This window comes from Sardina pilchardus, chromosome 1 (genome assembly GCF_963854185.1).
Source record: "Sardina pilchardus chromosome 1, fSarPil1.1, whole genome shotgun sequence".
Lineage (NCBI taxonomy): Eukaryota > Metazoa > Chordata > Actinopteri > Clupeiformes > Clupeidae > Sardina > Sardina pilchardus.
In genome coordinates this window covers 38,511,867-38,534,366 of record NC_084994.1, presented here as the reverse complement: position 1 = coordinate 38,534,366, position 22,500 = coordinate 38,511,867, and the positions used below count along the sequence as shown (strand labels likewise).

General features: G+C 47.7%; 2 protein-coding genes across 2 annotated transcripts in view; both read left to right on the top strand.

The window, feature by feature from the left end:
• Positions 1-12,980, top strand: part of LOC134089779 (serine-rich adhesin for platelets-like) — a 13,017-nt gene extending 37 nt beyond the window's left edge. Inside the window, exons 1-10 of the mRNA XM_062544206.1 lie at positions 1-79; positions 984-1,346; positions 1,939-2,097; positions 2,679-2,831; positions 3,256-3,473; positions 4,712-4,925; positions 5,536-6,054; positions 8,472-10,563; positions 12,237-12,315; positions 12,459-12,980. The exon at positions 1-79 is cut by the window's left edge and continues 37 nt beyond it. Coding sequence (XP_062400190.1) covers positions 1,089-1,346; positions 1,939-2,097; positions 2,679-2,831; positions 3,256-3,473; positions 4,712-4,925; positions 5,536-6,054; positions 8,472-10,563; positions 12,237-12,315; positions 12,459-12,597 — 3,831 coding nt within the window. The 5' untranslated portion in view covers positions 1-79; positions 984-1,088 and the 3' untranslated portion in view covers positions 12,598-12,980. The remainder of the gene's footprint in view (positions 80-983; positions 1,347-1,938; positions 2,098-2,678; positions 2,832-3,255; positions 3,474-4,711; positions 4,926-5,535; positions 6,055-8,471; positions 10,564-12,236; positions 12,316-12,458) is intronic.
• A 546-nt stretch (positions 12,981-13,526) lies between these two features.
• Positions 13,527-22,500, top strand: part of sipa1l2 (signal-induced proliferation-associated 1 like 2) — a 121,898-nt gene continuing 112,924 nt past the window's right edge. The window contains exon 1 of the mRNA XM_062544205.1: positions 13,527-13,845. The gene's annotated coding sequence lies outside the window, so the exon portion shown is untranslated. The remainder of the gene's footprint in view (positions 13,846-22,500) is intronic.

Genomic DNA, 22,500 nt, shown 5'->3' with positions numbered 1-22,500 from the left:
CCCCAGCACTGCCCTCTCAGACGACCGAGGCTCTCGACTCTCTGAACTGGTAGAGGAGTCCACTTCATCTGCTGATAAGGTATACAGCTCACTGGCACTGGGGGAAAAAACATAGGCCTATACAAAATATATAATAATAACACATGTATTTGATTGTAATGTGGATGTCTGTTCCACATCAATTATGTGTTAAATCAACTCAGCATTTCACATTTCACTGGACATGTATGTACAGTATGTTGTAGACACAGCATATGACATAGACACAGTGATTTTTATGAAACTTAAAAGTAGGCCTGGCCTTTTACCTATTGTTGGCTCCTTTTATTTAACATTAAATTAATGGTTTCAAACTCGTTTTGATGCTGTGCCAACCTATACTTATACTGATAGTATGGATAATTGAGTTTGAGAATGACCTTTTTTGTCGGTTTTAGAAACTAAACTTGTAAACTAGGTTTTTATGTACTTTAATAATCAAGTTAAGCCATAGAGTCTCTCGTTAGTTTCCTCTGTTTTCCTCAACATGTTGATATAATTCCCGTGTAGGTTCTTTTCAAACATCTGATTTTGATGAGCTGTTACGTGAGGGCATTTCTGTGAGACTGGAGAGCTAATCAGACATATAAAATACTGCCCTAATGAGAGTGACTCACAGAAAGACCAAAAATAAAATGGTTTGCTCTTTATTCCCTGTCCTGATTAATTAAATCAAGTATGTAGATAAATAAATAGATAAATAAATAATGTAGAGCTATTGAAAGGTATTTATACCACTGCTTGGTTGAATTTGCCATTCTTTTTTTCAGAATGTGTAACAACTGTAGGTCATTTGCACACCTAGGAAGTAGTTCCTGATTTTTGGCCATATCACATATTAATTTGTTGAACTCATTGTGAGGTTTAAATTAACGGTCAAGTTGCATCAGTGCTGTGGAAATACAGACATATTTTTTTTCCTCCGCTTGGTCTCCTCACCTCAGACGCGGTCCTGGCTGAGGGACAACATCACCACGGCGTTAGAGCAGGAGAAGCTCGCCGAAGATCCCAACTGCCCAAAGATCGAGGAGCTTCTCGAGCAAGTGGAGATGTTGTGGGAACTGCTGAGGAGTCGGGAGGGGAGACCTGGAACCTCCTCGGACAAAAAGGAGGAGGAAGAGGAGGAGGTGCTGGATGAGGTCGATGTGCTGGGGGAAGAAGAGGAGTCAGACCTGGAGGTGAAGGAATGTAGCAGGGGTTCTGCACAGGCCAAAGTTCCCCCCGAGAATGTGGGGGAGTGCGATTCCGGAATGCTAACAAAGTTCCTGGAACACCTGGAACAAAAGGACAGCCATGGAATGTGGCAGGTAGGAATGCAGTACCCCCCCTGGTGTGTGTGTGTGTGTGTGTGTGTGTGTGTGTTTGTGTGTGTGTAAGTAAGTGGGTCTCTCTACACCCCCTCTCCTTCTACCTCTGTTGCTCTTGCGGCTACACTTTTCCATATGTGCTTCATTGTGCGAGTGTGTTTGTGTGTGTAAGTGTGTGTGTGCATGTGTGTGTGTGAGAGTGTCTGTGTGTGTGTGTAATTCCGTGTGGCTTTGAGGCCTGCCTGCATAATTAGAGCGTGGCATTTACAAACACGCTCATCAAGCCAAAAGAGTGACTCATATCAGCGAACCTCCTCCTCTCCCTCTCTCTCTCTCCAGCTTGTTATTACATTTTCTTTTTTTTTTTCGTGGCCGCAGCTTCAGAGCTGTGTGCCTTTTTGGGTCGAGTTTAAGAACGTTGACCCAACCCGACCCTGCGTGGCGTTACGTTTCGTCCTCCTGCCTGGGCAAACGTTTAATTAACGTTTACTGTAACGTCTCCTCCGTCCCCCTGCATGGCGTTAAGTTTCGTCCTCCTGCCTGGGCAAACGTTTAATTAACGTTTACGGTAACGTCTCCGCCGTCCCTCCAGGTGGTGCACGGGCCGAGCGGCCAGCAGCAGCCCGGCTGCCTGAGTGTGGCGGCGGGGAGAGGGGACACGCTGGAGGTGCGGGTGGACCTGAACAAAACAGGAAGCGCCAGGAAGCCGTCCCCGGCACACGATCAAGCCACAGAGCAGCTCATGAACCTGGTATGGGGAATGGGAGAGTGTGTGTGTGTGTGTGTGTGTAGGTTTGTATGTGTGTGTGTGTGTGCTTGTGAACGTAATTGTGTGTGTGCTTGTGTGTGTGTGTGTGTGTGCTTGTGAACGTAATTGTGTGTGTGCTTGTGTGTGTGTGTGTGTGTGTGCTTGTGAACATAATTGTGTGTGTGTGTGTGATTGTGTGTCTGTGTGTGTGTGCTTGTGAATGTAATTGTGTGTGTGCTTGTGTGTGTGTGTGTGTGTGCTTGTGTGTGCTTGTGTGTGTATGTGCTTGTGAACGTAATTGTGTATGAGCTCGTGTGTGCGTGTTTCAGTTTATGATTAAAACGGTGTGTTTCTCTGTGGGAATTCACTTCACAGATACTAAAAAAACCCCCAAAACAACAGAGACAGATCACATTTTCACACCTCTTCTCCACCACCTACATCATTTCCTCTTAATTAAAAACAAACTGTAATTAAATCTCTCTCACCCCCTCCATACCTCCCCTCCTCTCCCCCTCTCTCTCCCTCCATACCTCCCCTCCTCTCTCTCTTCTTCTTCTCTCTCTCTCTCTCTCTCTCCCCAGCTCTCCACCCTGACGCTGCGCATCAACGAGCACCTGTCGCGCTGTGCCGAGCTCAGCATGGACATCCTGGATCTGGAGTCCAACATGGCCGCCCTCGGCGACCCCGACCTCACTGGCCTGGAGGGCCTGCAGGAGCAGCAGGACGACCTTGAGGTGTGTGTGTGTGCGTGCGTGTGTGTGTGTGTGTGTGTGTGTGTGTGAACACCCACTACAACGGCCAACGGAGATTTAGCTTCTTTATATTAATTTCTCCAGGTGGCTTATCTTGAAAACCACCTGTATCACATACCATTTGTATGTACCAACTGTATCACATATAATTTGTTTTTGTTTGTTTGTTTGTTTTTAACCGTAGCCTACTTTTTGCAATTCCATTATTTTATACCATATTGCCCACAAACAAAGCTTTTTGTTTGTGGGCAACTTTTGAGCTTAAGATAAAAAATAATGTTGCAAAGATAAGCTTTTATTTGAGATGATATGTTGTGCATATGTTGTTTTGATTCAAAATTATAACAACACTGCATATGTGGATTGCCATTATTAGCTCTCCCATAACAATCATTCTTTCTTTTAGGTTGATTTCCATATTATGGAAGGGGAGGTGGAGGACATGGAGAAACTAGCCGCTCACATCAAAACGTTTCCCCCTGAGCGGTCAGTGCTCCTCGGGGAGGAGGTCCAGGCGACCCTGCAGGCTTGGGAGGAGGTAGGCCGCAGCCTAGCGGAAAACCGGGGACGGCTCAGCAAGTTCAGACACCTGAGGGAGTTCTTCGAGAAGTACCTGGCCATGATGTGAGTCGAGCCAATTTAAACTCGCTCGCGTCTCCCCTCATTTTTCGCTCCATCTTCACTCATCAAAGAAAAACCAGGTCACGGAAAAAGAGGAATACTCCGAGATAATAAACTATCAGGAGACAGATGTTAGAGGCTAGATTGGCTTTTTTCACCAAGCACAGTGCCAATATGAAAGATTACCATCTTGTTTCACCATTTGATATCTTTAATCTTGTTATCGACTTTCTCTCTCTCTCTCTCTCGTTCTCTCTCTCTCTGCCTTGCTGTTGGTGTGTCTTTTCTCCTTCATTTTTTCTCTGCAATTCATCTCTCTCTCTCTCTCTTTTACATGCTCTTCTCTCTCTTCTTCCCTGTCAATTCAGTTCAATTCAAATTAGCTTAATTGGCATGACTCTTTCATAGCAACAACACCAAAGCGACATATGTCTAACACAAGAGCACACAGATACAATTATGTGTTAAAAGTATTTAAATCTGAATAATACGTTATCAAGGTAACCAATCTCTCTCTTCAGTAAGATAAAAAGAACGTATTTAAATCTTTATTATATGATAAGATTTATTATATGATATAAAAATATTTTATATCATGATATTTAGTTATAAAAACACTAAACACTAAACCCCTTTCTCTGAACTGTTGCCTGAACACATTTATGGAATTGATTGCTAAGCTAAATAATCAACAATTTTCAGGTTTTTTGGAGATGCAAAATGTACTTACTGTGTTGTGCTTTTCTTTAGGACATACAGTATATGCCCTGAACACTTTCCCATTTTTGATGTAGTGGTCTCATTATGACTGCTGCCTGAATGATCTGAAGACATTGTTTGGTTTTGAGCACAGGGAGAATAGTTTTGAGGCAATATTGTCTGATTTGGCAAGAAGTGTGTCAGACGTTTTGTGAATGTAGTTTGAGAATGGAGATCTGTGTTTATAGTTGGGTGGAAGGATCCAAAAAAATCTGTTTTATAGCAATTGTGAAAAATTTTTACATATCTCTCCCTCCCTCTTTCTCTCTCTCTCTCTCCTTCCCTCCCTTTATCTCTCTCCCTCCCTCTCCCTTCCTCTCTGGTTTTGTTTTTGTTTGGGGGGTGAGGTTTTTAACATGGCTTGTTTTTATTGCTGCTTGGTTTCTTTTTGACTGTCAATAAAGGAACCTCTAAAGTCTAAAGTCTCTCTCCCCACCTCTCTCCATCCCTCTCCCTCTCTCTCCCTCTCTCTCTCTCTGCAGTGCGTGGGCCGAGGCCACTCGGTCTTGCCTGTTCTCCAGTGGCTCTGGTGCGGCGCAGGCTGAGGAGGGCGAGGATGAGGATGAGGAGGGGGGTGAGGAAGGGTCGGTGATGTCGGAGCTGGACCTCAGGATCCAGCAGAAGATGGAGGAGTTTACTCAGCTCACTTCGACTGGACAAACACTGATGGATGATGGCCATCACCTGGCTAAAATTGTGAGTGTGTGTGTGTGTGTGTGAGTGAGAGAGAGAGAGAGCGCAACAGAGAGTGTGTGTGAGAGAGAGAGAAAGAGAGAGAGAGAGAGAGAGTGCAAGAGATAGAGTGTGTGTGTGAGAGTGAGAGAGAGAGAGCAAAAGAGTGTGTGTGTGTGTGTGTGTGTGTGTGTGTGTGTGTGAGTGAGTGTGTGTGAGAGAGAGAAAGGATGTGTGTGTGTGTGTGTGTATGTATTTGAGAGAGAGGCAGAGAGTGAAAGAGAGCAAGAGAGAGAGTGAGACTAAATGTATCCATATTTAGGGATTGCGGTTGGCAAGACCACGCAGTATGTCAGAGCAGAACTTGCAGCTTTTCTTAGGTGGAAAATATAACGTTTAATTTTTACAACTGTAACATACTGTCCTCTCAAGACAAGTAATGTTTAATGAATGTGTTTGGGTATGAGGAAATGCCTCAAGAATGTGTGCACATAATACGCTTGTGTGGTCATGCTTTTATGCTGTTATGCCATTTATATTAATAAGCCCTTGACCCAGTTTTGCTGTAACTAATGACGATATGTCCTGTCCAGTCCAGCCGCTGAACTGTTGTCCACTCTTTCACCCGGGGCAGATCAGGGAAAGAACCGACGAGCTGCAAAGCATGCTGGGATGGATCAGAGACAACTGGAGGTCTCAGAAGGACCAAGTGACTCAGAGGCAGAGGGCACCAGGTCGTGCGGAAGGTTCTGGCACCGCTCACCAGACACCCAAGAGTAAGACAACGAGCCCGAGGCTGTCAGACTCACAGAGAGTGGTGGAGAGTCTTCCTCAAGCTCAGCCAACCGGTGACAAAGAATCAACCAGCCTATCGCCGAGTCCCGAGCGCCAGCATACAGGAAGTGTGTCCAGCAGTCTCAGTGTCACAAGTGCGCCGAGAGTTGCCACGGTGCCCGTTCACCCCGGCTCGGCCAGCGTCACCAGCGTCTCGAGCGTTGTCGTCGACGACCCCACGGGCAAGGTGACGAGGCCCCTGGGTAACAGCATCTGCCTCATCCTGAGCTTCGACGAAGAGGAGCGAGGGATCAGCCAGGTGCAGACACCCCCAGAGCTGACCGCAGCGGCTGAGGAGCCTTCCGAGTCCACACACAGAGTGAGTTGCTGCACACTGCAAGCACACTATCGTTCGTCTTAAGTTCACCTACTTAAGGTGAACTTACTATCAGAGGTTTTGAGATATCGATATACAGTAGTTTGTTTTAAGCTTACCATCTTACTATCAGAGGTTTTGAGATATCAATATACAGTAGTTTGTTTTAAGCTTACAGTACCATCTTACTATCAGAGGTTTTGAAATATCAATATACAGTAGTTTGTTTTATACTTACCATCTTACTATCAGAGGTTTTGAGATATCAGTACTGTTCCAACTCTGAAACGTCTGTCCAGAGCCGGTGTTTGTTTGCTTGTCGAGTAGAAGTCCCTGCCCCCTGGTCAGTCTTTTGTTATTCCAGCCCGAAGGAACCTAGAACTCAGTCCACACACAAGAGTGAGTCGCTGGTAGTGGCAGCCATTTAATTTTTCCAAGTTTCATTTCTCTTTTAGAGCCTTTGAGCGCATAGAGGAGATTAGGCAAGAGGTGACTGGGCTTGACTAATGACCTCAGGGCAGGGTCCAGTCCAGTCCAACCTGGGGCCATCGTGGGCACCAGGCCATGGGGTTTTCGAACTCCCGACACAGTGTTTCTGTCCAGCGCAGATGGGATACAGACGTAGGGTTAGTTTCCATATTGAGTCATCACTCAACCTGTTCACTGAGGGATTAGAGCAGGAAGGGGATTTGGGGATGGCCAGTACGCAACAGACAGGACGTTTGCGCAGACAGAATCCCCCTGGTGGGTTCAAAAGGGCTTTACACGCTGCGTCGCTAAGCACAGTAGCTTTCAGCAGAACCGAGAAATGTTTGTTTAGACCAGAGGATGGATCCAGCCTGCATGATCCTTGCTTGATGGTCTTTTGGGCCCCCACCGTTGACTTCAAGGCTGCACTGCCACACCTTGTAACCTAACCCTAACCCTAAACCTAACCCTTGCCTGACCCTAGTGCCTTCCAGGCAGCGCTGCCTTGAAGTTGACGGTGGAGGTAACCACTGCCTTGAAGTTGACGGTGGGGCCCAAAGAAGCGTATATCACGATCCTTAGGTTTTGATCCTGGGGCCTCACAGGTGTTAGCTGAGGTCCGTGCTATATTACAGTACTTTTAGTAGATGTAACCATGACAACTGACAGGAAGTTCACGTGATGTAATGGGTTATTATCACGGGTTCAAAGGGTAAATTCAGAGGAACACTATTGTTTACCTTTCCAGTACAGATGACTTTCTGTCCAACAGTAGATTACAGGAGAGGTAAATGTTTAGAGTATCCTCTCTGTGTGTTTCCTGAGTTGACGCCTCAGGCCATTTGGCTTTAGCTCCTTACAATACCAGTTCAGTAACAGAAACAGGGAAATCTCAAAACGGTACCTGTTTTCATGTAAACATATGTTTTTGTCAAAGAGACTTGCAGTACACCGTGTATGTGTCTGCCCTGTGGGGTATACCTATGACATACAGTTTGCATACTCCTGACCTTATAACAGTCTACCAGTCAAGCTGCAGGAGCACAAGAGTCTTATTACACGGACTGTTTTCATGTAGCCTTTTGGCTGAAATGAGTCATGAAAAAAAAAACATTTCATTTTTTTTTTTTTTTTTTCACTTTGGAATCGCAATGATTTGGACCGAGCGCGGAGGAGACTGCGAGGGCCAGTGCGGTGCAGACATTTTGGAGTCAACCTAAATCAGAGCACCAATCCGTCTTCCCCCAATATCCCCCTCACTTTATGGCAAAAAGTTTTGGTCATCATCCCCATAAATCTCACACCAAAGTCATTAAAGTACACCCTGAAACCCAGATGTCAGCCCATAAGTACTCACAATTCAGCTTGGCTTGGTCGTCCCCTTCAACCCCCCTTGCCCCCCTCTCTCTCTCAACCCCCTTGCTCCTCTCAACCCCCTCCCTCCTCAATGGTTGGCGTGGCGAAGGAATGACCTCATAATCGAGTTTCCATGGAGTCTCCATGACGCCTCGCGCTTTGAAATGGTTCCCAGTGGGGTTTTTGTTGGGGGAGGGGGAGGTGAGTTGGGGTTGGGGAGGGGGGTTGGGGGGGGGGGTAGAGAGGTTTGAGGAACAATTAGCGGAGGTATGCACTGTGAAGAGCACCAGAGGCCCTAAGAGGCCGGAGGATTTATTAATGTGGCATGCAATCGGCTTAGTCACGTCTGTGGCTGTCACCAGCCTCTGCTGCAGCTGGGAGCCCAAACAATACCATATGATTTTCATAACGCCTCAAGAATTTAGTGTTTGGATGGACGGAGCCCCCCGTTTTTTTTTTTTATTGCAGAGTGTGCAAGTGCGATGCAATGCGATGCAATGAGGTTAGACTTTGAGCGGTTGGGTTTTCGGGCTTCGTTCTTTTCCATTGTCTCATGTCGTGTCTCTGTTCTGTTCTCTGGTGTGTGTCCTCCGCAGGTTAGCACTTTCCTACATGTCAGCGACAGCAACAGCAAGTCCCCGGAGAAGACTTGCGAGGATGTTTCCGGAACCGGTGAGGACCAACGACTGCCATCATCATCATCATCATCATCATCATCACCCCGAAACTCCTGCTGCTCCTTCTCCTCCTCCTCCTCGTCATCATCTTCCTCCTCATCTTCGTCGTCACCATCCACACCGTCGCCTTCATCCTCTCCCTCTGTGCCTGCCGTGAGTTCGGTCTTCATTCCCACGCTGTCCAAAATGGCCGCCGTCCCGTCGTGCCTGGACGAGAAGATGGCGGCGCCCGGGAAGAAGAAGATCCAGCGCAGGAGCTCCACGCTTGGCATTGCGGGACTGGACGACTCGGCGTCCGGAGCCGCCGCCGCCGCCTCTGGTTCTTCGTCCTCCTCTGCGGGCGCATACTGCACCAACACGTGGCCCCCGGGCCGTCGGCAGAGGCTGAGGCCGAGGCGTTCGCCCGCCAGCGCCGAGCTGCAGGTGTACGTGAGGCCGAGCCCTCTTCTCCTTCTCAACGCCGCCCAGACTGGCAGGCCCGAGGCAGAAGCCTTCTCGCCTCGTCTGCGTGACCGGGGACACTCGCGCCCAGCACAGCGGACGCCAGCAGAGACCGGCACCGCTAGCGGTCAGATCAGGAGCCAGAGGTGCTACTTGTCCCTTGGCTCCACCCTCAGCTTCCACCTGCCCAAAGACCTGGGTCAGCTGCCGTCCGCGCCTGTTCTCAATGTCCACCATCCACTGCCCAAAGACCTGGGTCAGCTGCCGTCCGCGCCGGTTCTCAATGTCCACCATCCACCGACGAGAGCCGGTGAGGCGCAGGCAGAGATCAGCACTGCTGCTGCCGTTGGCTTGGACTCCACTGATGCCCAGGCCTCGTGCCAGCAGCCCCGGCCAACATCCTTGCCCACCGCCCTGCCAACTGCCCTACCAACTGCCCCTCAGGAGCCGCAACAGATTCCGTCCTTGTCCAAACAGAAGCAGTTCATCCTTAGCCCAGTCGAGGAGGCAAAACACGAGACAACGTGGGACCAAGAACCCGAGGAGGATCACCTGTCGGATGTTAAGGTTCCTGAATCCTCACCGTCAGCGACAAGTGATACCGTTAGCACCATTAATAGTAGTGCCACTGTTAGCTCCCGCCCTAACCATTCCCCAAGGAGCTCTGACTCAGCCAAAGTGCAGTCAAATATTGCTCCGATCATTAATAGCCCCCCTAATTGCCCCCCTAAGGGTGAGGATAAGGCTGTTGTCCAGTTGATGGGGATGAAGGCTAACGAGGAAGACAGTGCGGGTAAAGCCAACGTTCATCTACTGACGAAGTTACCTTGTTCTGCTGCTATCACGCCAAACCACACTTCTGCTGTTCAAGCGACGGGCTGTCTTCACAAGTGCCTGAGTGTTCACACTAAAATTAAGGACCTCAACGGACACATTTATCACAAGCCAAAAGACATGAACTCTATTAAGTCAAACTACATAGCTAGCACAGTAGGATACAGAACTAGTGTTGGTGGGGACTCGGTGAGTTCAAACGGAAAGCTGAGCGCTCATAAGATCAGTCGCATCATAGTCTGTGCCGACGTCAATTGTTCAGTGTGTTCTGATACTCCCGTATCCATGACAACAGCCAGTTCTAAAGCCTCAAACAACATTGGGGCCCGTGGCAACCGCGTGGATTCCATTCAGCCCGGTCACTGGGAGTTCGAGGAGGAAGAGGAAGAGCTGAAGGGGATTTGGTATGGTAAAGGTAACCATGGCGACAGACAGGAAGTTCAGGCTGCCGGACTCCCTGCTGCGGGTTCGAAGGGCAAAACCAGACGGACGATTCCATTGGAGAAGCTGGGGGAGCCTCTGATCCAATGTCCTCCCCTGCAGTCCGCTTTCCAGAGGCCCCACGAAGGGTGCGACGTGTTTGCCTGCAAGGAGGACGAGGTGGAGGAGAAGGTCACCCCTGGAAGTCCATCGCGGCCTCAGGCTCAGTGGGGGGAGAGCAGTGGGCGGCATCTGAGTGACCCCGAGACAGCGCTTCCTCTGGAGACGACAGAGGGGACCCTCTCTCTTAAGTCAGGTGAGTGTTTAGATCACTATGGTGTTATCACCATCAGTCATCGTCACCAATCCATCCATCCATCCATTCGTTCGTTCGTTCGTTCGTTCGTTCGTTCGTTCGTTCGTTCGTTCGTTCATTCATTTGTTTATTCCTTTGTTTATTCATTGATCCATCTACAGTTACAAGTGAAATTAAGTGAACCCTTTGGAATTATCTGCACTGTGCATGTGTGTTTTAAAATATGATCTGATTTTCATCTGAGTTACAATAATGAACAAACACAATCTCTTTCTGCTGATATACACACTATAAAAATGATTGTGTTATTCTTGTCCATATTGAATACACAATTCAGTTCTCACCACCAACAACTTGTTGATCTTATTTATGAAGCTGAAAAAGGCTACTAAGTAATCTCATAGAGTTTACACATTCATCAGCCCATATCAGCAAATTGTCAAAGATTGTGGACCAGTGTACTTACAAGCATAATTGTGAGCACCCAGCCGTGATGAATCCAATGTTACGATGCAGAATTGTAAATGTGGTTAAAAGTAACAGGGAAGGTGTCTAAAGGAGGACAACTAAGAGGAAGTGCTGCTTTCCACACACACACACACACACACACACACACACACACACACACACACAGTCCTTGACACCTTGACACTCCACAGTCCTTCTGGGAAAATGGTCTCATAACTGATTTTAAATATAGATTGAATTGTTTGAAAAGACCCATGTATGACATAAAAAAATGTCTGAAGTACAGTGAATAAAAAACATTGTGATTTAGGGCTGTCTTTGCAGTCTCAAGGACTGGACAACTTGTCAAAACCACGACTGATTTCCCAGGTTTATCCATATTCAATCATGATAATGACAGGAAGGCTTTGCTCCAGCTAAAGCTAAGGAAAGTTTGAGTCATGCAACAGGACAATGCACAGAATTGCCCCGATAACAAAGAACATCTACCTTAAAGTGGCCCAGTCAGAGTCCAAGAGGTTCTGTGGACTAACCTCATCAGAGCCATTCATACTAGACCTATAGAATATGGCTGAACTGTGCAAACAGGCTAACATACTTCCTGAATGCTGTGAAGATCCGATTCACACTGTTACCAAGAGCACTTGAGCTCATTAGTGGCCAGAGGAAGCTGAACCAGTCATTCATTCCAAGGGCTCACGCTCATTTCCACCAATACTGTGAATGATTTACGGGTGTGTTCGATAAAGACATGAAAGATATTCTTTTGTGTGGCTTAATTAAATAGTGTTCACTTGTGACTTCGATGAAGATCAGATTACATTTTGCATCCAATTAATGCAGAAAGCCAGGTAATTCCAAAGGGTTTACATAAAGTGATGAGAAGAGGTAGGCTTCCTCTCTCTCTGTATGTTTGTCTAGTTCTCTACTGCCATGGCAAACAGTCTTATTCATTTCTTTTTATATGCTGTGTCTGTGTACACACATCACTTTTGGACTGTCACAGTCAAAGACGGTCGTTATTTCAGCGACCCAAATAATAATAATAATAATAATAATAATAATAAAAAGACGGCTGTGAAAAAAGAGTGTTTTTTCCCCTTTGACATAAGGCTGCTTTAAAGTTTCCATGATTGATTACTGGGCCTTGAAACTATGAGAATGCTCCGAAGTCTAAGAACGCCATCTGCTGGTTGTGTTCACAGAGTCCTCCAGTCGCAGTGTCCATGAAATGTCTGTCAACACGAAGAAGGAGCCAGTGGCCTTCACCCTCACATTGCAAGGGTAATTTGATAAGCATTGTTGTCTTGCTTTACGTGAAAATAACTAACATAATACATTTACATCGATTTTTTTAGAGGTTGGAAAGCAAAAACAAAAGCGAACTGGAAGCTGACTGCTGTTCCTTTCTACATTTGTGCCACTAGGGGGCCCTCTGGTTACACCGCAGTGCACGCCAGCGACGGACCGCTCTGTCTGAACCGTCCCGGGAGAACGGAAGAGCACACGGACATGAGGCTGCCACAAGTCGCACAGAGCGCATTCAGCATCACCAGTGCAAACTGACGATAGTGTACAGTAGACACAGGGTGGAAGGGATGTTCTGGACGAAAAACACTGTAAGAATAAACTGAACATGTTAAGACAGAGTGACTGAGGTTTTTTCCCCTACTGCAATAGTTATTATAAGGCCTACAGGGTGTGATGAATGAGACCGTTCATTAAAATGTAAATGTTTTCTTTTTCTGTCCAATTCTGAGATGCATTACTTGCAGAGAGATTGCTGAATATAGTGCCTATTGCATATCGTTTACTTTTGACAGAGTGTGGAGACAGCATGGTATGGAATCTTCTGTTGCTCTCCTTGAGTGCTAATGATCAATGTTTCGTTTCCTCGCACTCTCTTTTTTTGTCTTTTCTTTCTTTCGGGGAAAATAAAGGAAACTTGCCAACAATGACTTGTCATTATGGTATCCAGCATGGCCCTAAACGGCGACTAGATTTCGAATTGCCTATAGTCAAGGCTAATTATGGACTATGATTGCCTAACATATGCCACCCGCCGAGATGGCGAATGATTTGCCCCACACATCTCCCTCATCAGACGTTCTTACTAAAAATAGCCTGACATTTTACCCGAGCGTGTAAAATCGCAAAGATTGACAAGTTGAACCATGGACTAAAACAGACCCACAGGCCTGTAGACGGTTGCCCGCTGACATCTTACACATTTGCGGTGGAGTTTTCCTACCATGACTGAACACGTCCATCTTCAACATCAAGAGCACAATGAAACGCAGATTTCATTACTTACTCATAATCTAAAAGAAGACGCCGGGGACACGTTCACCGCGCCCTGTCACCGGAGGAGGCCACTAGCGTACCAATTTAAAACATATTGGGCCCAAACCGTTCTCATTGTATGAGGTTAAACGTGCCTGAATTGGTGCCAATTTGATTTCAAAGACTGTGCAATTACAATACGCCCAATTACTTGTATCAATCCTGCTTCCCTCTCCAGCTTGCTGTGGCTGAGTAAATGTTTAAGCAATGACTGACAGGAAAGAAAACCAGCCGAAAGCTTGTTACAGGGGTCCGTCGACATGAGAGCCAATCAGCGTGAAACATGGGCGGGCTTTTCTACCGGTGCTGTCAGCGCAAGGAAAGGCACGGTTTCGTTGATATGTGGTGCTACTGAGAACTACACCGTCTAGGGAAATTAAGTGGTTCATTGTTTGCTCTCCGGAGCTCCGGCTAGGATTACTAAACTCGTACTTTCGGATAGCATGGGATATGCCGCTCACAGAATAACAGGTAGGACAAAGTTGCTCTCAAGTAACGGAGCAAAATGTGCCGTTTTTTCTTTGTGTGTTGAAGTCATTGTACGTTTCTCCTAACTTTCCGAAACGTAGCCACCACCACCACAGCGCTGGACAACGCGACAGTGTAGCCTACCTAATGCCCAACGTACGTTGAAGTAGCCTCTGTGGATCAAAGACACTTTGTGTTTGTTTTTTAGTGGTAACAGTGCATTTAGATGTGAAAATGTACAACTTTGTATTCGAGGTAGCCTAGTTGGCTGTGCAGGTGATATTTTTCATACGCCTACATTTGGGTTGCATGAGTTGTTTTGCTCAACAGCGTACTTGCTTTCAGTTTAGGCTACTATCTGACTAACGTTACTCTACATTTTCGTAGGCTAATGTTTTCACATCAAGATAGACAAAAGCGCATGTTACGTATCCTAATCAGCACAGCATAGGCTACGTGTTTGTATTGAGATCAAGAGTGTGGGCAAAGTGATATTAACAATAGAGGGAGTTGCAGGGATATTTGGGTGCTTGGTTGAGACTAGGGCGCAATAACTTCCATTTGGGTAGGTTTAGTTTTTTTAAATGTAGAGACTGAATGATCCTGGTGATTTGCTTTAAACAGCGGTTGCATTAGCTGATCGGTTTAGTTCATCTTAGCGTTAAAAGTGTTGTCATTAATGGAGACGATTAGCCTTTCCCCACGACCTCATTACTCAGCGACGTTGAAAACCCTGCCCATGGTCTGAAATCGATTCGTCTTGGTACATTTGTAACGGTTTAAAGAGAAGAAGAAAGTTCACTGTGCCTTTCTCTTCTTCTTCTTTGAGAGGTAACCTTGACAGCCAGCTGTTGCCTCCATCATCTTGGCAGAAAGCCTCTGAAAATCTGGGACTATTTTACCCTCACCGGTATGGTGCTCCTGTTAATTTTTGTGCTCGCGGAGGTTCCGTTCACGAGTCCAAGTTTCCCAGCGAGTGCAGTGACTGCTCGCGTTGTTTAATTCCGCACAAAGCATTCTGATTCACTGCCTGTTTTACGAGACGCCCATAAGGAACTGCGTGAGTCAGGAACACAAGGTCTTTATCTCAGACGGCTGGAAATATTGTCCCTTCCCGTGCTCTCCACTTCGCCATTCATCACTGTGAGCTCGGAAGGTGGCCTAATTTCCCTTGCGTTCTTTTCTTTTCTTTTCTCTCTTTTTTTAAAAAAAAACCTTTTCACCTTAGACATGCAAAGATTAGTTTATTTAGAGCTGCAGTAAACACGACTCCGTGTGACAATTACCCTAAAAAAAACACAGTCTGCCTTATGTTAACACCTGTCCCCATGCAGTCTGTATCGTTGAACATCTTGGGCATAGTTGGACCTTCTGACGTCTCACTGTCGGTGACCCTTGGACTCTGAGGAGTCAGAGGCTGAGAGAAGCTGTAAGTGAGGAGTGGAGTTTTCAGTATCTCAGTGTAACATGAGGATACAGGTAATAGGCATAGACAAGAGGAGGAGGAGGAGACAAAGATACCGAGAACTGGATATGTCTGTTTTCAGATCTAATTAGCTTATCACAGGCGGGTTAGTAAACATGTCAGGTATTCAGTTGCCCATGACAGGTTTTTGGCAGAACCCTGATTATAGGCTATATGTGCATGTGGATATTGCTTTTTTTCACAGCTACAACTGCCAATGGATTTGCCATTCAGTCTGCTTCCAAAAAAAAGTGATGGCAAGTAAGACACAGGGATTTTTTTTTCTAAATGGAGAAGCAGTCAACACAATGGATTGAATAGCTGTTATTTTTCAAACTTTTCGGTCTTCAGTCTGAAGTGTAGGGGGTTGTGTGAGTGTGAGTGTGAGTGTGTGTGTGTGTGTGTGTGTGTGTGTGTGTGTGTGTGTGTGTGTGTGTGTGTGTGTGTGTGTGTGTGTGTGTGAGGGAGGGGGTGGGGTTTTGGGTGGACGTCCTGGGTGGCTCTCAAAAGACGAATGCCGCCACTTCCTGACGGCACGCAGCCGGTTGACGGGCATCCCGGCTCCCTCCGAGGGCGCGAATCAATGCCCTTTGTATTGTCACCTCCGAGCGAAACAACACAAGCCTGAGGCCCGTGTGTGTGTGTCTCTGTGTGAGTGTGTCTCTCTCTCTCTCTCTGTCTGTGTGTGTGTGTGTGTGTGTGTGTGTGTGTGTGTTTGTCTGGAGATTAATGCCTCCCACCCCAGTGGAAAGCACCTGTCAGCACTGTGAGAAACTCTCCCAGGCAAAGGCCCAGCGGGGAGCCACAATGCTTGTCTTGACTGAATGAGACTAATTAAGCCTCTCACCGGTCGCTCCGAGGCACGGCAGTAGGCACCTCAGCCACGGAGAAAGGAGGAGGAGGAGAAGGAGAAGGAGGAGAAGAAGAAGCATCATGGGGCTTTCTTTCTCCATTGTGTTGGATTGCATTATGTTGCACCGGAGGGTTCTCAGCCGAGCTATTTTAATGCTGAAGTAAGGTGTTATTAGCCCGAAGGCTGTGAGGCTGTGGTCTGCCTGTCTGCCTGCCTCTGTTGTCTGCATGCCTCGCTGATCTTTGTCTAGGTCTCTGGTTTGCTCTCTTGTCTATCTGTATATCTCTGTGTGTGTATATCTGTGTGTGTGTGTGTGTGTGTGTGTGTGTGTGTGTGTAACAGTGGAACGGTAGAGTTGGGAAGTTTACCAGTGAGAGGAGTTGCGGGGCGGGGGGCGGGAAATCTCTTCCTCCCGTACTTCCCCCTCACTCTCCATCTCTCATTTGCGAGATCAAAGCTCTCTGAAACATGCATCATTGGGCCACTTCCTTCTCTGAGCAGGAGTCAGTGAATGTGGTCTCTCCTACTCACCCTCCCAGATTCTATCTCCTCCAGGCTGTCTCTCTCTCCCTCTCTCTCCCTCTCTCTGCCTCTAACCTTCTCCTACAGGGGTATTTGTTTTGTTTCTTCACTCTCTCCTCTCTCATTCGTGTCCTCCTTTCCACCCCTTCTCTCTCTTCCCATCCATGCCTTGTTACTCTGTCTTGTCGCACCTTGTTTCTCAGGCAACATACGAGTGGTGCACCTCTCTCTCTCTCTCTCTCTCTCTCTCTCTCTCTCTCTCTCTCTCTCTCTCTCTCTCTCTCTCTCTCTATCTCTCTATCTCTCTATCTCTCTCTATCTCTCTCTCTCTGTCTCTCTCTGTCTCCCTCACACATATCCAAATGCACTACACCGACTGAGCAGTGAGCACCTTCCATGTGAAATATTTAAAAGGCAAGAGAGTGTGTCCCCTCCTCTGTGTGGTTCCTCGCGTTTTTGGACCAAAGTCGCTCCTCAAGAAAAAAAAGCAAGCAGGAGCGCCAGGGCATCCAAGCCCCGAGAGAGATGCATCCTGTCGACCTTATTTGGAGGGACTTGAATGAAAAAAAAAAGAGAGAGGCACTGGGATTTAATTTCTTCCCCTATTAGCTCCAATTATGCAAAGCGTGTGCACATAAGCTCCCCTGCCACCACCCAGCTCGCGGCTCCGCCTGGCACCGGATCCGGGTCCAAACTGGCGCGGATCCGCTGTTCTCTGACTGGGGGCGACCCGACTCGACTCGACTCGACTCACATCCAGAGCTAAAACACACTTTGACTTTTCTGAAGTCGCCCCTGCTGGGATGGGAAGTGAAAGCAGGCATGGACAGAAAGACACGGATGAGAGAAGGAGAGAAAATGTGGTGGTGGAGGAGAGAGTGAAGAAACAGAGAGAGAAAGAAAGAAATGGAGAGAGAGAGACGCAGGTGAAGTTATCAGTCCCCATCTCCGACTTGTTTGACACATTTATTTATTTATCTAACCACTGCCCCCCCCCCCCGCCTCATAAAAAGCATTCATTGAACATTTCACACCACAGCGATTGTGCGCCGTCTTCCAGCCGTCTGCGTGACCCAGGTGTGTGTGCACGTCCTGTCCTGCATGTTGGCAGCAGAACTGCAGAAGCTCACTCCGGTATGAATTACAGGAGGCCCCATTGAGTGCCTCCATCACTGGCACGTCAAAAGATACGAAGGTACATAACGAATCTCACCTCGGGCTCTAAGTGTTAATTAAAAGTCCTTTCCCCATTCATCTTAGGGGGGGCTTACCTGACATATTCATTACTGAGTGACTATTTCTAAAGAGCGTATTTGGTTTAAAGACTCAGTCATCATCACTGGGTTGGATTGGATAACAGAACCTGAATGACATAAGCCCCCGTATGGAATTCAGCCCAAGTGACCATTTGCGGTTTTCGATCTGCCATCTTCTTGTTCTGAGTGGCTAAGGTTTCAGGTCTTACATCAGCAGCAGTCTCGGATTGGATCAGATCAGATTTTGTGTGTGTGTGTGTGTGTGTGTGTGTGTGTGTGTGTGTGTGTGTGTGTGTGTGTGTGTGTGTGTGTGTGTGTGTGTGTGTGTGTGTGTGTGTGTGTGTGTGTGTGTGTGTGTGTGTGTGTGTGTGTGTGTGTGTGTGTGTGTGTGTGTGTGTGTGTGTGTGTGTGTGTGTGTGTGTGTGTGTGTGTGTGTGTGTGTGTGTGTGTGTGTGTGTGTGTGTGTGTGTGTGCGCGCGCGCGCAGGGGTAGAGTATCTGGTGGCGAAGGGAATGCACAGGTCCCGGCGGCGGATTATGCCGAACCATCTGCTGCTGCCCGTGCCGAACACGCCGGCCAAGGGCCCGCTCGCCGTCTGCCGACAGGAAGCAGCGCTCCGTTCCCGTTGCCGTGCTTACGGTTGTGCCGTGGTTTTTTTTTGGTTTTTGTTTGTTTGTCGTCACACGTTCCTGGGCTTTCGCGGGTCCCGGCACAGCGCTGGCCAGGCCTGGCCTAGAGTGACCTCAGGAGTTTGCGTGGTGAGGGGACGGATCTTGGCGCTTAACCCCTCGACTGACCGCATCGCTGAGGTCAAAAATTAGTCAGTGATTCATCCGTGCACACGTGCGCCAACTCCCTATGCCGCCTTACCTCTAACGCTATACCCTCCCAAAATCCCCATCTGCTTCCACGATACGCTCTCATCCTCCCTCCGAACCCTCTGAGGTGGATGACTTCCCTGGCATAGGCCCGCGCCGTCCCTGTCTCCCAAGGATAGTGCCGCAGAACCGAGTGAGCTAAGTTAACCAGCCTTTAAGTAAGGAGCGTTTAGAGAGAGCGGCTAGGCACTTAACAATAAAGTCCTGTCTGCTATGGAGGTTAAGACAGAGCCTCTGGGTGAAGGCATATTACCTTTGCTAGCGAGCTGATCTATTAGCTTTCGGTCTCCTTCTGTGCTGATGGAGATTAAAGAGATATGGAATCATCTGGCAAAGGCTGTACACTTCGTGCCAAGGGGACAGGATAGGGAAGGATGCATAAGCCAGGAGAGGAGAGGAGAGGAGAGCATTAATACAGACTGGGCTCCTTATCTCAGTCGACAGCTGAAATGGCTAATGTCAGCGCGATCGTACCTGCTCGCATCCGCTCCACCGACTCCGGTGACATCCGACATGAATCACTTGGTCGAAAGCGTACTGGTGTGTGTTTTTTTTTTCTTTTTCTTTTTTTTCCCCTCTTCATTTCTTTTTCGCTGGCATCAGGCGGTTTTGGTAGAGAGAGGGGGATGAGAAGCCACGGCCCAAAAGCAGACGTGTTTATAACCGCGGCCCCATTCGTCACGGGCCTGTTTGTCTTAGTGCGGATCCGAGGGCCAGCCTGGCAGCCCGTCCGTCTGCGTCGTTCGTCTACCGTACGTCAGTCGCAACGCAAGCCTCATCTGTGTGCTCGCTCAACCGTGCCGCGCCAGTTGGGAAAGCGGAAAAACACGTCCGACGTATTTATTCCCCTTTATTTGTTTACACACGTTCCGCCGCCCGAGTTAGACTGTGTGATCTCCCATACTCATACCTTGTAATTACCTTATTGACTTCCGATCTGCCAACCCTGCACAGGATGCCATATGTCACATTTCACGTCACAGCCCGCCGAGCGTGCCTTGATTTCCATATGGTAGTGCGTGTTGTAATACCGAGGGGGCCTCGTTTGCGTCGTCAGAAGCAGCAAGATGAGAGGGTCTGCTTCGTGCACTGACATCATGTCGGTCGGCTGGCGTGCCGATTTGGTGTGTTCCTTTTTTTTTTCTCCCCCCTGGTTGAGAGACTGGCCCAGAAACAGTCGGCACAAGAGAAGCGAGGAGAGCAGAGCGGGTACAGTCAGTACTCTTTGTTTTTTGAGCTGGCATCAGGTGGGGCACCCCTCTGCACCTGGGCCAAGACCAAGAGCGAGTGAATAATAAAAAAAAAACCTCCTCTTCCTCCTCTTTGGTAAAAAAGCTAACAGTTAGAGAGCCAAAGCATTTAGATGCTAATCTGCGATTAATACGCAACGAGTCCTTGATCCAGATTTTTCACAGGAAAAAAAAAAAAAAAGCTTATGTTCAGAAACAGCACTGTTTGAGTCCCACCTGGCTGTTAGGTAGAATTAGCCGTGGCAAGCAATTTTCAGAGCACCACAGTTCAACGTGTACTTGCCATTTGAAATCTAATTGGACAGGATGGGAAGACAAGGGATTCATAGCGTCCAGCTGTTCTATCCAAAGGAACTCACACCCAGGCTCATTAAGCTCAATGTCAGGCATTTGATGTTTCCGCTCCCTTTGCCATAACATCATCTATCCATCCATCCGTCCACCCATCCATCCATCCATCCATCCATCCTTTCCTGTATCCATTCATGCATCTTTTTATCGGTCCCTGTATCTATCCCCTCCCCCCTCTCTTCTTCTCTCGCTGTCTCTGTTGATTCCTCGCTATCTCCCCTGTCTTGTCTCTCTCCATTTCTCTCTCTCTCTCGTGCTTGCCTGCTTTCTCTCTCTCTCTCTCTCTCTCTCTCTGATTCTCTCTCTCTCTCCCTGCCTAGCAGCACAGAGGCCCTGGAGAGTGTGCGGAGCTCCTGGCAAAGCCCTATCAGAAGCTCTCCGCCATCTGTCTTGACACCTGACACCATCACCCGCGCCTCCATCCACCCCAGCCTCCGCACCCCGCCACATGGCTCCCTCTCCACCCCTCTCCACTCCTCTCCACTCCAACCCAGCTTTAGAGCCACTCCTAGCCTTAAGGGCCTCTCACACCAGGAATGACAACTACACAGACAACCGTCAGTGGAACGATACACGAGAAGTCCACACAGTAGCCATACGAGACGGTGGAACGATACGAGAAGTTCACAGTAACGATACGAGAAGTCCACAGTGAAACGATATGAGAAGTCCGCAGTAATGAGACGAGACAGTGTAACGATATGAGAAGTTCATAGTAACGATACGAGAAGTCCACAGTAGCGATACGAGACAGTGTAACGATACGAGAAGTTCACAGGAACGATACGAGAAGTCCACAGTGTAACGATATGAGAAGTCTGCAGTAATGAGACGAGACAGTGTAACGATATGAGAAGTCCACAGTCATGATACGAGACAGTATAATGTATGAGAAGTCCACAGTAAAGATATGAGACAGTATAATATATGAGAAGTCCACAGAAAAGATATGAGAAGTCCACAGTAATGATACAAGACAGTGTAACGATACCAGAAGTCCACAGTAACGATATGAGACAGTGGAATGATATGAGAAGTCCACACTGTCTGACCCAACGATAAGGAGAGTCGTGTCTCTTCATGTTGATACTTTAAAACTGTTGATTAGTTTACACACGTTCAGTTAAACCACATGTTCAGTGCCTTTCCTTTCGTTTACATCTAGGAATCTCTCTCAAACAGTAGCTCTGCTTGCTGCCTTCCCCGTGCCGTCGCTGAACCAAAGGCAGTTTTAGAGCCGCAGGTTGTATTTTAATGTTACGGTCATCTGTCAGCTACTTTATGTCTCTGGCTCGTGTCACCCACGCCACCCTGAAACCCATCTCTCTCTCTCTCTCTCTCTCTCTTTCTCTCTTTCTCTCTCACTCTCTCTCTCTCTCTTTCTCTCTCTTTCTCTCTCACTCTCTCTCTTTCTCTCTCACTCTCTCTCTCCCTGTTCTTTAGTTTGTTCACAGAATGATGCTTGCTGTGTGTGTGAGTACAGATCTTCCTCACAGACGTATCTCTCTCATCCATCACTGTACAGTGTCCCTTCATATTCCATCTGCCTCAACCCCTCCGTGTTGTGGCAAAAAGAGAGAGAGAAAAAAAAACATCAAAAGCCAACCCTTTTAGCTGTATTTCTGTCTTTCTGACTCCTTATTTTTTCACACTCTTACGCTCTCTCTCTCTCCCTCTATCCCTCTCTCTCTCCTTCCATGTCTATCTGTCTCTTTCGCTCACTCGCTCCCTTCCCCCTTTTTTTATTTCTCAATGGAATGTTCCCTTCCCCTTTTCCCCTCCATCTGCTTTGTGGAGGAGACGCTGGCTGACAACCCCTTCAATATTTAAAACGGCAACAGCTATGAAATTAGACCAGCGGAGTGTGTCTGCCTCAGATTTCGGTTTCACTCACGGTGGCCAACCCCCCCCCCAGCCCCAACTCCCCCAACTCCCACATCCCCCAACCCCTTCGATTTCCTACGCAAAAAAATGAAATGTAACAAATAGGTTCCTTCCTCTCTCTTTCTCTTTCTCCCCCCCTCTCTCTCTCTCGCTCACACACACACACACACACACACATATAAACACAGTGGCGCAAACA